This window comes from Chenopodium quinoa, unplaced genomic scaffold (assembly GCF_001683475.1).
Source record: "Chenopodium quinoa cultivar QQ74 unplaced genomic scaffold, ASM168347v1, whole genome shotgun sequence".
NCBI lineage: Eukaryota > Viridiplantae > Streptophyta > Magnoliopsida > Caryophyllales > Amaranthaceae > Chenopodium > Chenopodium quinoa.
In genome coordinates this window covers 3,002,733-3,015,111 of record NW_018744066.1, presented here as the reverse complement: position 1 = coordinate 3,015,111, position 12,379 = coordinate 3,002,733, and the positions used below count along the sequence as shown (strand labels likewise).

At 36.9% G+C, this 12,379-nt stretch overlaps 3 protein-coding genes across 3 annotated transcripts; 1 reads left to right on the top strand and 2 right to left on the bottom strand.

Moving 5' to 3' along the window:
* Positions 1 to 158: 158 nt before the first annotated feature.
* Positions 159 to 1,466, bottom strand: LOC110691099 (glycine-rich cell wall structural protein-like). Its single transcript, XM_021868032.1, has one exon. The coding sequence runs from the start codon at positions 1,464 to 1,466 to the stop codon at positions 159 to 161; it is 1,308 nt and encodes a 435-aa protein (XP_021723724.1).
* A 2,889-nt stretch (positions 1,467 to 4,355) lies between these two features.
* Positions 4,356 to 6,768, top strand: LOC110691047 (trihelix transcription factor ASIL1-like). Its single transcript, XM_021867983.1, has 2 exons — positions 4,356 to 5,800; positions 6,450 to 6,768. Exon 1 carries the CDS (start codon positions 4,823 to 4,825, stop codon positions 5,789 to 5,791), a length of 969 nt encoding a protein of 322 aa, XP_021723675.1. The 5' UTR covers positions 4,356 to 4,822; the 3' UTR covers positions 5,792 to 5,800; positions 6,450 to 6,768.
* A 122-nt stretch (positions 6,769 to 6,890) lies between these two features.
* On the bottom strand, positions 6,891 to 11,338 carry LOC110691048 (ARF guanine-nucleotide exchange factor GNL2-like). Its single transcript, XM_021867984.1, has 2 exons — positions 10,295 to 11,338; positions 6,891 to 10,039 (listed from the first exon to the last, which is right to left on the bottom strand). The coding sequence occupies exons 1-2, from the start codon at positions 11,290 to 11,292 to the stop codon at positions 6,997 to 6,999; spliced, it is 4,041 nt and encodes a 1,346-aa protein (XP_021723676.1). The 5' UTR covers positions 11,293 to 11,338; the 3' UTR covers positions 6,891 to 6,996.
* Between the last annotated feature and the right edge of the window lie 1,041 nt (positions 11,339 to 12,379).

Here is a 12,379-nt window from a genome sequence, read left to right as displayed (position 1 = left end):
TATATGCAAATGTAACATCTTACATTTACTAATATTAATTAGGGAAATAGAAACAACATTCAATTGGTAGCAAAAGTTTTGCTAGGAATTAAAATGATGCTTGAAATTAAAGACTACAACAAATGGAATTACAAACGCTAGATATATAATTTGATCCTTCAGTGTTGTGATGGTGATTTGTGGGCAACAACAGTTGCTCCTTCAAACTTTTTACCAACACCGCCTCCAATTCCACCACCAACTCCCTTCCAAATGCCACCGCCAGTACCTTTTCCTATTCCTCCTCCAATACCTTTACCGTATCCACCTCCAATACCTTTGTAAACACCTCCTCCTACTCCACCACCAATTCCTTTTCCAATTCCTCCTCCAATCCCTTTACCTAATCCACCTCCAATACCTTTGTAAACACCTCCTCCTACTCCACCACCAATTCCTTTTCCAATTCCTCCTCCAATCTCTTTACCGAACCCACCTCCAATACCTTTGTAAACACCTCCTCCTACTCCACCACCAATCCCTTTTCCAATTCCTCCTCCAATCCCTTTACCGAATCCACCTCCAATACCTTTGTAAACACCTCCTCCTACTCCACCACCAATCCCTTTACTGAATCCACCTCCAATACCTTTGTAAACACCTCCTCCTACTCCACCACCAATTCCTTTTCCAATTCCTCCTCCTATCCCTTTATGGTAGCCTCCTCCAATGCCTCCACCAACTCCTTTCCATATACCTCCACCAATTCCACCTCCAATTCCTTTACCGATGCCACCTCCAATGCCTCCTCCAACTCCCTTCCAAATTCCTCCACCTATTCCTCCACCAATACCTTTACCTATACCACCTCCAATTCCTTTGCCTATTCCTCCACCAATTCCTTTGCCAATATCTCCACCTACACCACCACCAGTTCCTCCTCCTGAACCTCCTCCTACCCCTCCACCTGTACTTCCTCCCTTACTTCCATGTCCTCCACCACCTCCAGTGCCACCACCAGCACCACCTCCATAGTAGCCACCCTTCCCATGTCCTCCACTAACACCACCTTCGGTGCCACCACCAGCACCACCTCCAACACCACCACCAGTTCCACCACCAACACCAGCACCACCTCCTGCACCACCACCAACTCCACCTCCGGAACCACCACCTACACTACCTCCGGAACCACCACCTACACCACCTAGTCCTCCTTTCCCGTAGCAATCAGGCTTGCCAGCTCCAATCCCAAACCCAATTCCTTTCCCAATCCCAAACCCAACACCCTTCCCAATCCCAACACCCCACCCCTTCTTCCACCCTACTATGCCACCAAACACCCCACCACCACCAACTCCACCCAAAAACGTCTCTGGCTTTTTCACATCTACATCATGAATCTTACTAACATCCCTACCCTCGACACCCAAAGAAGCAGCCACTAAAGCAACAAGACATAGAACTAAATCCACCCTTCTAGCCATAACTACAAACAACAAATGAGCAATAATGTATGAAAATCATCTACTTCAACATACACTACACATCCTCCACATCATGATTATATAATAAAACTTAACCCTAGACTACATTTAATGTCTTGATAAATTAATGTGGGGCGGTCCATGGAAGCAAGTAGTACAGTTGTATTATCTTCTCTTCATGATCTACACAAATACAATTTTATGATACATGAATGATAGTAGTTGACAAATACAAAGCTTTACAACCACGTCCAGGTAAGCAACAAACACTCGTCATGCATGCATGCATATTTACGTGAATATATATAATGTTAGTTGTTGCATGCATTTAATTGCTGCATTCATGGCACCACGTACTAACTAGCTAGCTGCCCCCGCCGGCCCGCCTCCTTTGTAATAACCGCAAACTCATGAAAATTAGCTAGGTTGTTGATGAACCTGCAACTAACTTTTTGTCGGTACATCATCATTAAATTATTTTCTCGAACTCCTAACTGTACAGTTGTACTAATCATTATGGTGTACTGTTTTATGATCTACGTACTTCAAACTAGGGAACATTATAGAAAATTGAATTGATGGAATTGATAAGTGTATTATATTGCGATGAAAAAACTCGAATTTGATTAAGTTTATGACTAATTGCACTTATTGTTGATATGACTTTAACGTACTTTAGATGAAGTCATGTAAACCTTATTCGACGACATTTTAATTAGTTACATCATAATTTGAATTGTCTATCATTGAAGTCTTTTTTTTTTTTTGAAATTAAATTTTATTAATAACAGTCGATTTATATATAAAAATGAATTAATAATGATGGCATGCATGATGCATATCAACATTTATGTTTGCTAAGCTAGTAAGTTTTTATGCAAATGTTGAAATAAATGCATTCCATTGCATCTACATACGAAATTTTGCAATCTAACAGGAGGACAAAGTTAGGTTACAGAGTACCAACTAACTGTACAAATGACCACTCACAATTCACAAACACAACCAAACCACATAAATATAAATATATACGTACATATATACTACCTGTAGTATGGAGCATTCAAGATCAAGGGTTAAAAATTGTATCTAGATTTTCTGTGGTTCTTAATTCAGTTCTTTTCTACTTCCCAAGAAAGATTTTTTTGAATTGGTTTGGGTATAAGCAACGAACCAATTTGGAGAACATTTTTTTTTTAGAAAAACTGCTAATCCGGTATACTTGATTTTGAATTTATCATAAGTTTGATTGATTTTCTTTAAACAATCCAAGATATAGCTAATTTAGAACTGAGATCAAGCCTTAAATTGTGGCCAAGAATTCGTACCCTTAACAAATTGGAATATTTAGGCCTATGACCAAAATAGCTATACACATATAACATAATGAAAGTCCAATTTATAGGTCGGAAATTTAATCTACTACGTGTAAAGTAACCCGACCAAAATAAGGGTGAACTATGGTACCATTAATCAACTATACCCTAACATGATTTCAAGTAAACCTTGGAAAGGTTATCAATCCCATGTTGCAACTCTAATGAAGCGGAAAAAGTATTTTTCGTCTCGAAAATTAAAATAGAGAGTAATTATAAGACCAACCACGTACAAGTCTCTTATATACAGGGGCGGATCTATTAAGGTGCACAGTGAGTCACGTGACTCACCAGCACAAAAAAAAAAAAAAAAAAAAGCTAAGAGACCGCCTATTACAGATAGGAAGTCTCTTTGCTGCTTCTATTTGAGATTAGCCACTGTCAGTTTTTTAGATATCAAAGAGACCTCCTATTAAAATATCAGATAGGTGGTCTCTTTGTTGCTGCCATTGCCACCACGTCATTAGAGACCTTTTATCTAGATAACAGGTCTCTTTTTTTCAGCAGAATAATTTTTGCGCCGTTTTCATATTTCAATAAAGAGACCTGTTATATTTAATAACCGGTCTCTTAAGTTATCTAACATTTTTTTAATAATTCTTGTTTTTAAGTAAAAAATCATAAAGTTAGTTTAATTTAATAGTTTTATAGTATGTATTTTTATATCCTATTGTTGGATTGAAATAATTTTGGTGAAATATAATTTTTGGATTGAAATAAGTGATCAATTATTGATGGTGACTCATAAGTTCGAAAATCCTGGATCCGCCACTACCTATATATAAACAATAACTGAGAAGTGAGTTGGGTACTTGGGTGAGTAAAATAATACTGTCATATTAGCACATTGGATTGAAGATATCAATCGAGTTACAAGTCTTACAACACATGTAGAATACAACCTGGCTAACATAAATGATTGGTTTGTTCTTTTGGGATCGTAAAAACGACAATTCATATAGACAATTCTATTTTAATTTTACTTGAGGTTTTAGTTTTCATTTAGGGTTTTATTGATTCAATTCGAACTATCTTATATACTTGGTTGACAATCATTATCAGAAAAAACTTACTAATATACTTGTATTAATATAAAGGTAGAATAATTTACACTCTTTGATTTCATAATATAAAAACTATAAGCTTCAACCATTGTTAGTTTGATTAATATTCAAATTTAAGCAAAAAGAAAGATCTTAAAAGTAATCATGTATATTTCACTTAAACCAATATTTATGATTTCTATTATATAGGAAAATCTCTTACATTATTGTTTATAATTTTTCTTTTTCTGCTTGAACGCCTTAATCCCATAAGCGGAGTCGACTACATAAACCAGTATGAGGACTTTCCAAAAAGGTCATCCATCTTTGAACCACTCTCAATCATTGTTTACAATTTTTTATTAAAAACACAACAGTTATATGTGCTCGATGAGAGTAACCCAACTAAAAAAAAAAAACTTTCAAAAGGATGTATACGGATACTTTTGTGTGTTTTTTAATTAGACTAGAGGTAAAGTTGACTCTATTAGTTGGTTTTCAGATTGATTTAGAGTCGATTGAATTCTAAGTCAATCAATTTATCATGTAAAACCGATCAATTCTATGAAAATTCAATCTCGAGTAAAGTCAGATGATTTCGAATACAATTCAGATATGGATTGATAAATCGGATCGAGTCATATTGTCAAATCTGATTGCATAGACTTTAGTCTTTAGAGCATGAACTTTGTTGGGCTTCAGATTCAGAACTTCTAATGGATCAAAATGTCAAATCCCCTCAATAAGCTATCCAAGCCAAAAGGCAAAAAATTAAAAAGAAAAAGAAAAAAGGTTGGTTAAACACTTAAACTGTCGCAAAACTGCCAACTACATTCTTCAATCATCAATTCTTAGCTATAGTTCTAGGGTTTTTCTGGACAACAAAAATCCCCTGCAATTTCATCAAATTAATCTTCAATTCTCCTTTATTTTATCAATGGATCGTCGATCGAATTACCCTTATTCTCGCCGATCAAAACCCCAAAAAAGTTACGCCGAAGAAGAAGATGATGACGATGAAAACGACGTCGTTCTTGGAGCAATCGACGATTCCGATGAAGAAGAAGATGACGACATCAATGACGAAGACTTCAACGGTCCTGGGCGTCGCCGCACATCCACTCGACATCGCCAGAAGCAGAGAAAGCTCTCTACTTGGAATTACCATTCTACCCCTAAATCCTCCGGCATGGATTCCGATTGGTCGGAGCAGGGTACTTTCGTCCTTTTGGAAATCTGGGGTGAGAGGTTTCTTCAATTGGGTAGGAGTAGTTTGAGGAGTGAGGACTGGAACGAAGTCGCTGAGCGAGTTTCGGAGGCGACGCGGTCGAAACGCTGCGTTTCGGATTGTAGAAGTAGGTTGAATGCATTGAAGATGAAGTATAAGAGAGAGAAAGCTAAAGTGATTGGCTTAGGAATTGGGAGTAGCAAATGGGTATTCTTCAAGAAAATGGATGTTTTGATGACAATGTCACCTAGGCAATTGCAACAGCAAGAGCAATGTGGGTTAGCTTGTGGGGTTGATTCGGGCGAGTTCGTGTTTATGAACCCGAGAGTTTACTTGGATCATTCTAATGCATCTGATGAGATGAGGGATAGTCCAGGGAATTCGGAGTCCGAGTGTGGGGAAGATGATGATGATGAGGAAGACGAGGATGAGGAAGAGGCGGAAGAGTCATATAGAATGTTATCGGAGTCGATTAAGAGGGTTGGGGAGATATATGAGAAGATGGAGGATAGTAAGAAGCAACATATGGAGGAATTGGATAGGATGAGGGAGGAGTTTCAGAGAGAATTGGAATTGCAAAAGAAGGAGATGCTTGATCGAACTAAGGTTGAGATTGCGAAATTAGGACAAAAGGATGATCAGGAACAGGACAGTGATTGTTCTGTTGAGAATGTGTGAGAGATGAAGGTTGCTCTTAAACCTTTTTTTTTTTTTGGTAATTTTGTTATGTTAAGCATTTGTATATGTAGGTCTGTTAGATGTTGTGATTGAGTGTAAGATATGGTAAGGTAGTGTTCAATATATATCCTATACATTTGAAAGTTTGAAACTATATTACTTCTATATTTGGTTTTGAGAATGTTGGCTGAAAATGTGTATTATTACATGATGGTTGTGTATGCTTTAGCTTTGGAAGCAACCAATATTCTATTTGCTGAAGGCATGCTAGTTGTTTTCTGCATCCTTTTCAAGTTTGCATTTTGTGCTCAAATTCGTGGGCACAACTTGAGGAAGAGTGATGATAATGTGATATACAGGTTCATTAACATACTGTATAGATGCAATTGGGGAGGGGGGGGGGGGGGAGAGAGAGAGAGAGAGAGAAGGGATTGTTCTTCAGTAATCTCCATGCTTGTTATGCAGTTTAAAATTTAAATTGAGATTTTCTGTTCATTTTATTGACTAACAAAAATCTTGCCTTGAGAGTTCTAGATCTTTGTCATGTGTAAATTAACTATGCTATTGTTTATTTATTTATCTCATTTCCACCTGTAGCTCTCTGCAATGATAGTAGTCATACTGTCATAGTACTAATCTTAAGTTTTACTTTTCTCAGTGGATGCTATTGGAACTTTCGGGAGGGCGAATATGATGAGGACTGCCGTATGTTTTTCGATGGGCTAGCTTGACAGGTGCCTTCTGTGTGCAGAAATGCCTAAATGTGCAAAGCCTCAGGGATGTTTCTTTTCAAGTTTCTAACATGTAACTTTTTCATTGTCCCTTTAGCTTTTGATCTATGTTTTGTTTTGGTATCAGTTGGCAAAGCATTAATTTAACAGAAATGTACTGTTATTAGAAAAATTACAGCAATAGAAAAACTTTCTTCAGCATCAGCTGGTTACTGTATAATATTTCCATCTTGTTTTTGTGATCTACATTTATTTATTTTTTATTCCTATTTTCTCTTGTTCTCTGGAATTTCCGTATTTCAGGCATCTAAATGTGCTGGATAAGTTAGTTCTAAAGATTTCGGGTTTGCATTAGGCTAGTTCTCTATATTCTGCTACCAAAATATATGAGAGAAATTTAAAAGAAAGCACGAATACATCTCCCCTTCGATCATCTATTGAATTAGAACAGTATTTTTATGACCATAAAACATTTTACGGAATATATGGAAACATCTCCCCTTCAAGTGATGGAGCTATCCATTGAATTTGGATGTATGTAATATCCCAAAAGTCATCATTTTCTCTTGGCTCCAAAACTCCTGTGTCCTTCATTACTGCAATTATCTTCTTCAATAATTCTGGGACTACTTGCTGCATTCTTGATGGACCGTGCACACCCAAATCTGCTTTCACACAGGTGTCCATCCTTCTTAACAGCCCTAACCAAAAACTCCTGAATCCTGGATTTCCTGATATTGACTTTAAGTATAGCAAAAATACATCAGTTAACAACTCCATTGCATTTTTCAGGGTACCCTCCATGCTCCTCATTTCTCTCTCTGCATTCTCTCTTCTTGAGTAATCCAACATTTTTTCATGCAGATCATCAACCATAGCAAATATTACATGGTTGAAGAAGATGATGGTATTAGTTGATGTCAGCTCTAGATCTCTGGCTAGTTCAAAGCTCTTTTTCAGACTTGCTACTGCATGGTTTCTCACTTCTTCACGTCGTGCTAGACTGGTCTTTCTTAAGGCTTCTCCTAGCTTGACAAATAATTTCATTTTGTCTTCTGAACTGCTTGCGATGCTTCCATTGCTGATACTGCTTCCAGGGTCAGAGTTATCTTTGTACCATTGAATCAATAATTTGACAGAATTAGCCATTAGATCCATCATCTGTATGTTCTTCTCCACCAGGCTGGTTCTCAGGGCAACGAAACCAAAAGCACAGTCAATGCAATATGCATAATTGTTTCTGGTCATGTTTTTCCCATCAGACAATAGCTGAATTATTGCCTTGACTGCCTGATCATAGTTTTCAGGAAGTCGACCATTGGTTGACAGCAATTGCAGAAGTGTTTTCCACCCGATTGGGGTTTGTACATTACCTGGGAATTCAGTTAAAATTTTGCACACTGTTTGTATGATGGTTTCACAGCAGGTATCAAGAATTTCCTTGTCAAGTTTCCACATTAAACTTATTGATTTGAACATGACTTCTTCAGCATACTTGTCAGTTTGGTAAGAAGAAAGGAGCTTGACGCACAATTTAAAAAGGATCATTGCTGCTTTTTCAGCAAATGGCACAGGAGAAAAAAGTGGGAATTGAGTAACTGCACCAATGTAGTCGTAGTAAGCAGGCCAGAAACTGGAAAATCTGTCAATGTTTGCATAAGCAATGGCTCCTACTATATCCCAGCAGAAAGTGACAGTTTCTTCCTCCTCAAGTGCTGTCGTGAATTTCTGCCCTTTTCCTGCCGCTGCGAAGATCAGAGTTCTTCCTAGATTCAATAATGTGTCTACAGGTAATTTTGATGAATTACTAAATATATTCCCTATTTTGCATTGTTGTATGATTTTCAGGTTTTGCTCAAACTCACTTCCACCAGGATTTAGTAACTCTTCATTACCATCCAATAAAAAATGTGAAAGTCGGCCTGTTGCCATGGAGTTGTTTCCTCTGCTACTTCCGAATTTAGAGTCCTCGCTGATGTTCCTTGACTGTAACTCACTCTCTGTTGCCACTAAGGTATCGTAGTCAACCACAGATTGGGGGAGTAGCTTAAGCCTCTTGAGTTTCAACATGCAATCAACTATATTTCTCCAAGCTCCTCTGATTGACTCTCCAAATTTATTTGCAATATTGAAAACAGCAAGAGTTGCCATTCTTGGCTTCAGTTCATTGGAAAATAGATATAGCGTCTCTTCTGCAGATGCATATGGATTCAGCAGAGTGGTGAATTTGCAAAGTGAGGCTACAAGCTCATCAAGGATGTCTTCTAGCCCATGCCGTGCAATTCTAGCCACTGAAACCATTCCTTCTATGCACTCATTAAGGACTTCATCATCGTCAGCATGCTCAAAAATTGCAGAGAGAGCAGAAACTGTAGGACCTGCAATACTTCCAAACATGTCTCTGCCTAGTCTATGGTCAAAGTCACAAACAATGAAGGGATTCATAAATTTGGATCGACTTATCAACTCAACCCAACGGCTAGGGTTCATCTCAACCAAAGTAGCCGATTGAGCAAAAATGGCAATTGCATGTGTGGCAATAGATTGGAAAAGTTCTGATAGATACTCCCTAGGAAGGTCCTTCCCATTATTGATAGCCCTGTTATTTCTGATGAACTCTTCCTCTGTCATCTTTTTTTTTACTTGTGGATTGTGCTGGTCTGTGTTTAACATGATGAGAGAGTAGCAAAGGATAAACACTGCATCCTTGGTTTCAAAGAGCTCAGATGATTGCTGATTAAAGAATCTTTCTGAGAAAGCCTCTAGAATCCTGTGAATTTTCTGGGATTCTCCAGGCAGCCTGAAACTCTCTAGGTAAGTTCTCAATGCAGTGTCAAGAACAAAGCCTGTAAAATCGAATGTGTGTGTGAATTCGTTTAGCACTTGTAAGTGAAACTCATCTGGGTCACCGAGATAATCTCCTATTGCAGTCTTATTGAGCCCAGGTGTAAAGCGAAAGAAATAGGCAAAAGCTTTTGCTTCTGGTGGATTTGGAATTAAGTGTGAAATTTTAAGGTACTCTAGACCTTTTTTCTCATCTTGATTGAAATGGGTTCCTGCAATCAATAGTTTCTTCTTTTGTGCTTTCCTCAGTCTTAAAATATGAACCCAGTTTTCCAAGTCGTCCTTCCTTAATGGCTCTTCCCAAAAGGGAGAATACTCTGTAATTTCAACCAGAAATGGTTCGAAGGAAACTGTGTTATCTCCATTGTTTACTTTGTCAGCGATGGCTTGGATGATTATGATTAAGCCTTCAAAGGCTTGAAGTTGCAAGCTTGTCAAAGGGGTAGTCATTGGAAATGCCAGTTTGCAAAGGAGCTTGCCCATTTCCTCAAACACATTGCAGCACATGAAAGCGCAGTCATAGTTTACGTAAGTCTCTATTAGAAATGTGGGTTGTCTACAGAGATTGATGATACCTTCCAGTGCTACTTCTTGGTATCGCACCGAGCTGCCAAATTTTGCAACTCTGAATAATACAAAGGTGAAGAATGCTTCAAGCTGGAGCCTCAGTGACCTGCAAGATCAAGGAAACATTTTAATTGTGTTATATGGTTAGGAATTTTCTTCAACTTTCTCTATGCATTGCTTTAATAATATGCAGGCTCTTTACCAATTTATGGGGTTGGATAACTTGATCCAATTTTAATGTTTTTATTCCAAAACAGCCCCCTGTTTTGAAAGGAAAACCAATGCACCTAGACATAGCTATTTTATTTAGTTAAACATTCTCGATTTTAGATTTATCATTGCTCGGAAATCAAGTTCTAACCCGTGTAGGAAATTATATGAGTTCAAGACGGTGCTGCAAATCATTGACAAGATGAGGGCGCTAGAACGAGTTCCATAATGGATTAAATGATGAAATAGATCATCCCCGACCATCCTACGTAGTTTTGGATGCTGGGAAAATCCATCGCCACTCAATTCCAATGCTGTGTTAATCAACATCAAAGCCAGGATCTGGATATCCTCATCATTGCTCTGAGATATGATCCCATCAATCTCAACCATCTGCACTACATTCAACAAGGAACATAAGAACTGAAAAATGTCCACCACACATCGAAGACCAAATCCTTTATTCACAATGTCATTGACATCCAACTCTTCTGACTCAGACTCAGAATTCTCCCCTTCCTTCACTTCTATGCTATCCAGCCTTGAGAACACCATTTGTGAAATCTCAAGCATAGCAAATTTAGCGGCTCTTTGGAGCAAGTTTCCTCGGTTTGATGATTGCTGCACGACTTGGAAGGTTGTGTTAATCACCCTACAAACACACTCGTCTTTGAGAAGGCAAGAGCCTGGGTGCATCATTATGTTGTTAAGCAGCAGCAGGACCTTCATAAGAATTCCTTCCTCGCTAAGTGGATCTGTCCTCTCGAGCCTGCAGCTTGTAGTGGACATAACCAGGGCATTCATGGCTTCCTGAGCCCCTGGTGTTTTCTCGTCGAATACTTGGATCTTTAAGAGCTTGATGAGCGAGGAGAGAGCAATGTTTGTTGCTGCTGCAGGGACATCGTCGCTCTGTATTACATCTAGGAAGGGGGAGAGGTATATTGAAGGATCTATGTATTGCCATTCTTGCCGAGGATTGAAAATGAGAGATCTCAATGATTTCAAGGATTGTTGAAGGATTGCAGTGTCATGGTAATTATCTTCTGAGGCGGATAGCTCGTTACTGTTTCTTAATGCTGCTAAAACTGAACCTACTTCTGTGTTAATGGTGCATGAAAAACCAATATCTTTCTTCATCTTTTTGGTCATGGCATTTTTCTTTCAAGAAATTTTGATTTTAATTTTACGTTTTTTTTTATAACCTAATTTTAGGTTTATTATTATTATTATTATTATTATTATTATTATTATTATTATTATTATTATATTATTATTATTATTATTATTATTATTATTATTTTTATTATTATTATTATTATTATTATTTTATTCTTTTCTTTCTAAATTTCCCTTTGTATTTGTTTCCATATGTTTGTTTACTGGACAAAAGTGAGAGAATTAGCTTCATGATTGAAGAAAAACGAGCGTACTATTTGCAAAACAAGTGGTTGTTTATTAGTCTTCACATTAATCTTTATTTTTAACGAGTTAAGATTGGATTTGTGGCTATAATAAATAAGCTAAATCAAGGAATTTTACCTAAAAATTCTCTTAGATATGCTTGTCATTAGCCACACGTTTAAAAGTTTAATTTTAATTTCTATGAATTTTTAATTATATAAAAAATTCAGAAAGAAAAGAATTGTTTGCCATTATCTGTTTTACATAACAATTATGAAGTATTAGAAAATAAACTAATAAAGTTTCTCAGACCTTTTATCTATTTTAAAATTCAGTGTGTACATGGGCACATGTTAAGTTATTATAATAAAAAAAATTAAAAAAATGATTAAAAAGGGAGTAAAATGAAAATCATGAGTCGAAAAGGGAAATTTTTAAACTTTTGCATTGTATTTTTATTATTTATTTTATAAGAATAAATTATACTGACAAATAATTCAAAATAATACCCTTTTTGGTATATTTAATGAATTTGTGAATAATAGGAACTCCAATGAAAACAAATTCTATAATCATGCATCAGTTAAACACCATTTGCGTATTTTCTTGAACACATAAGTGAAATAGATGTAAAGCAATTTATATTGCTAAAAAAAGCTCTGTAAAACCAAAGTTGTCACTTAGTTATGTGGATGGATCGACAGATTATTTAAATTTATTTGTTGGTGTGCACACCATCAACATTGTTACAAAATTAAAATAAACAAAAAACGCATCACAATTTTTTCGTGCGCTTAACAAATATCTAAATGTGTGAAAATGTCTAACATCATAC

Excerpts from the sequence above, each read along its gene's own strand:
- LOC110691047 (XM_021867983.1), top strand. The coding sequence starts at position 4,823 with ATGGATCGTCGATCGAATTACCCTTATTCTCGCCGATCAAAACCCCAA.
- LOC110691099 (XM_021868032.1), bottom strand. The coding sequence starts at position 1,466 with ATGGCTAGAAGGGTGGATTTAGTTCTATGTCTTGTTGCTTTAGTGGCT.
- LOC110691048 (XM_021867984.1), bottom strand. The coding sequence starts at position 11,292 with ATGACCAAAAAGATGAAGAAAGATATTGGTTTTTCATGCACCATTAAC. Across the intron at positions 10,040-10,294 it reads TCATATAATTTCCTACACGG|GTCACTGAGGCTCCAGCTTG; the intron begins GTTAGAACTTGA and ends TTGATCTTGCAG.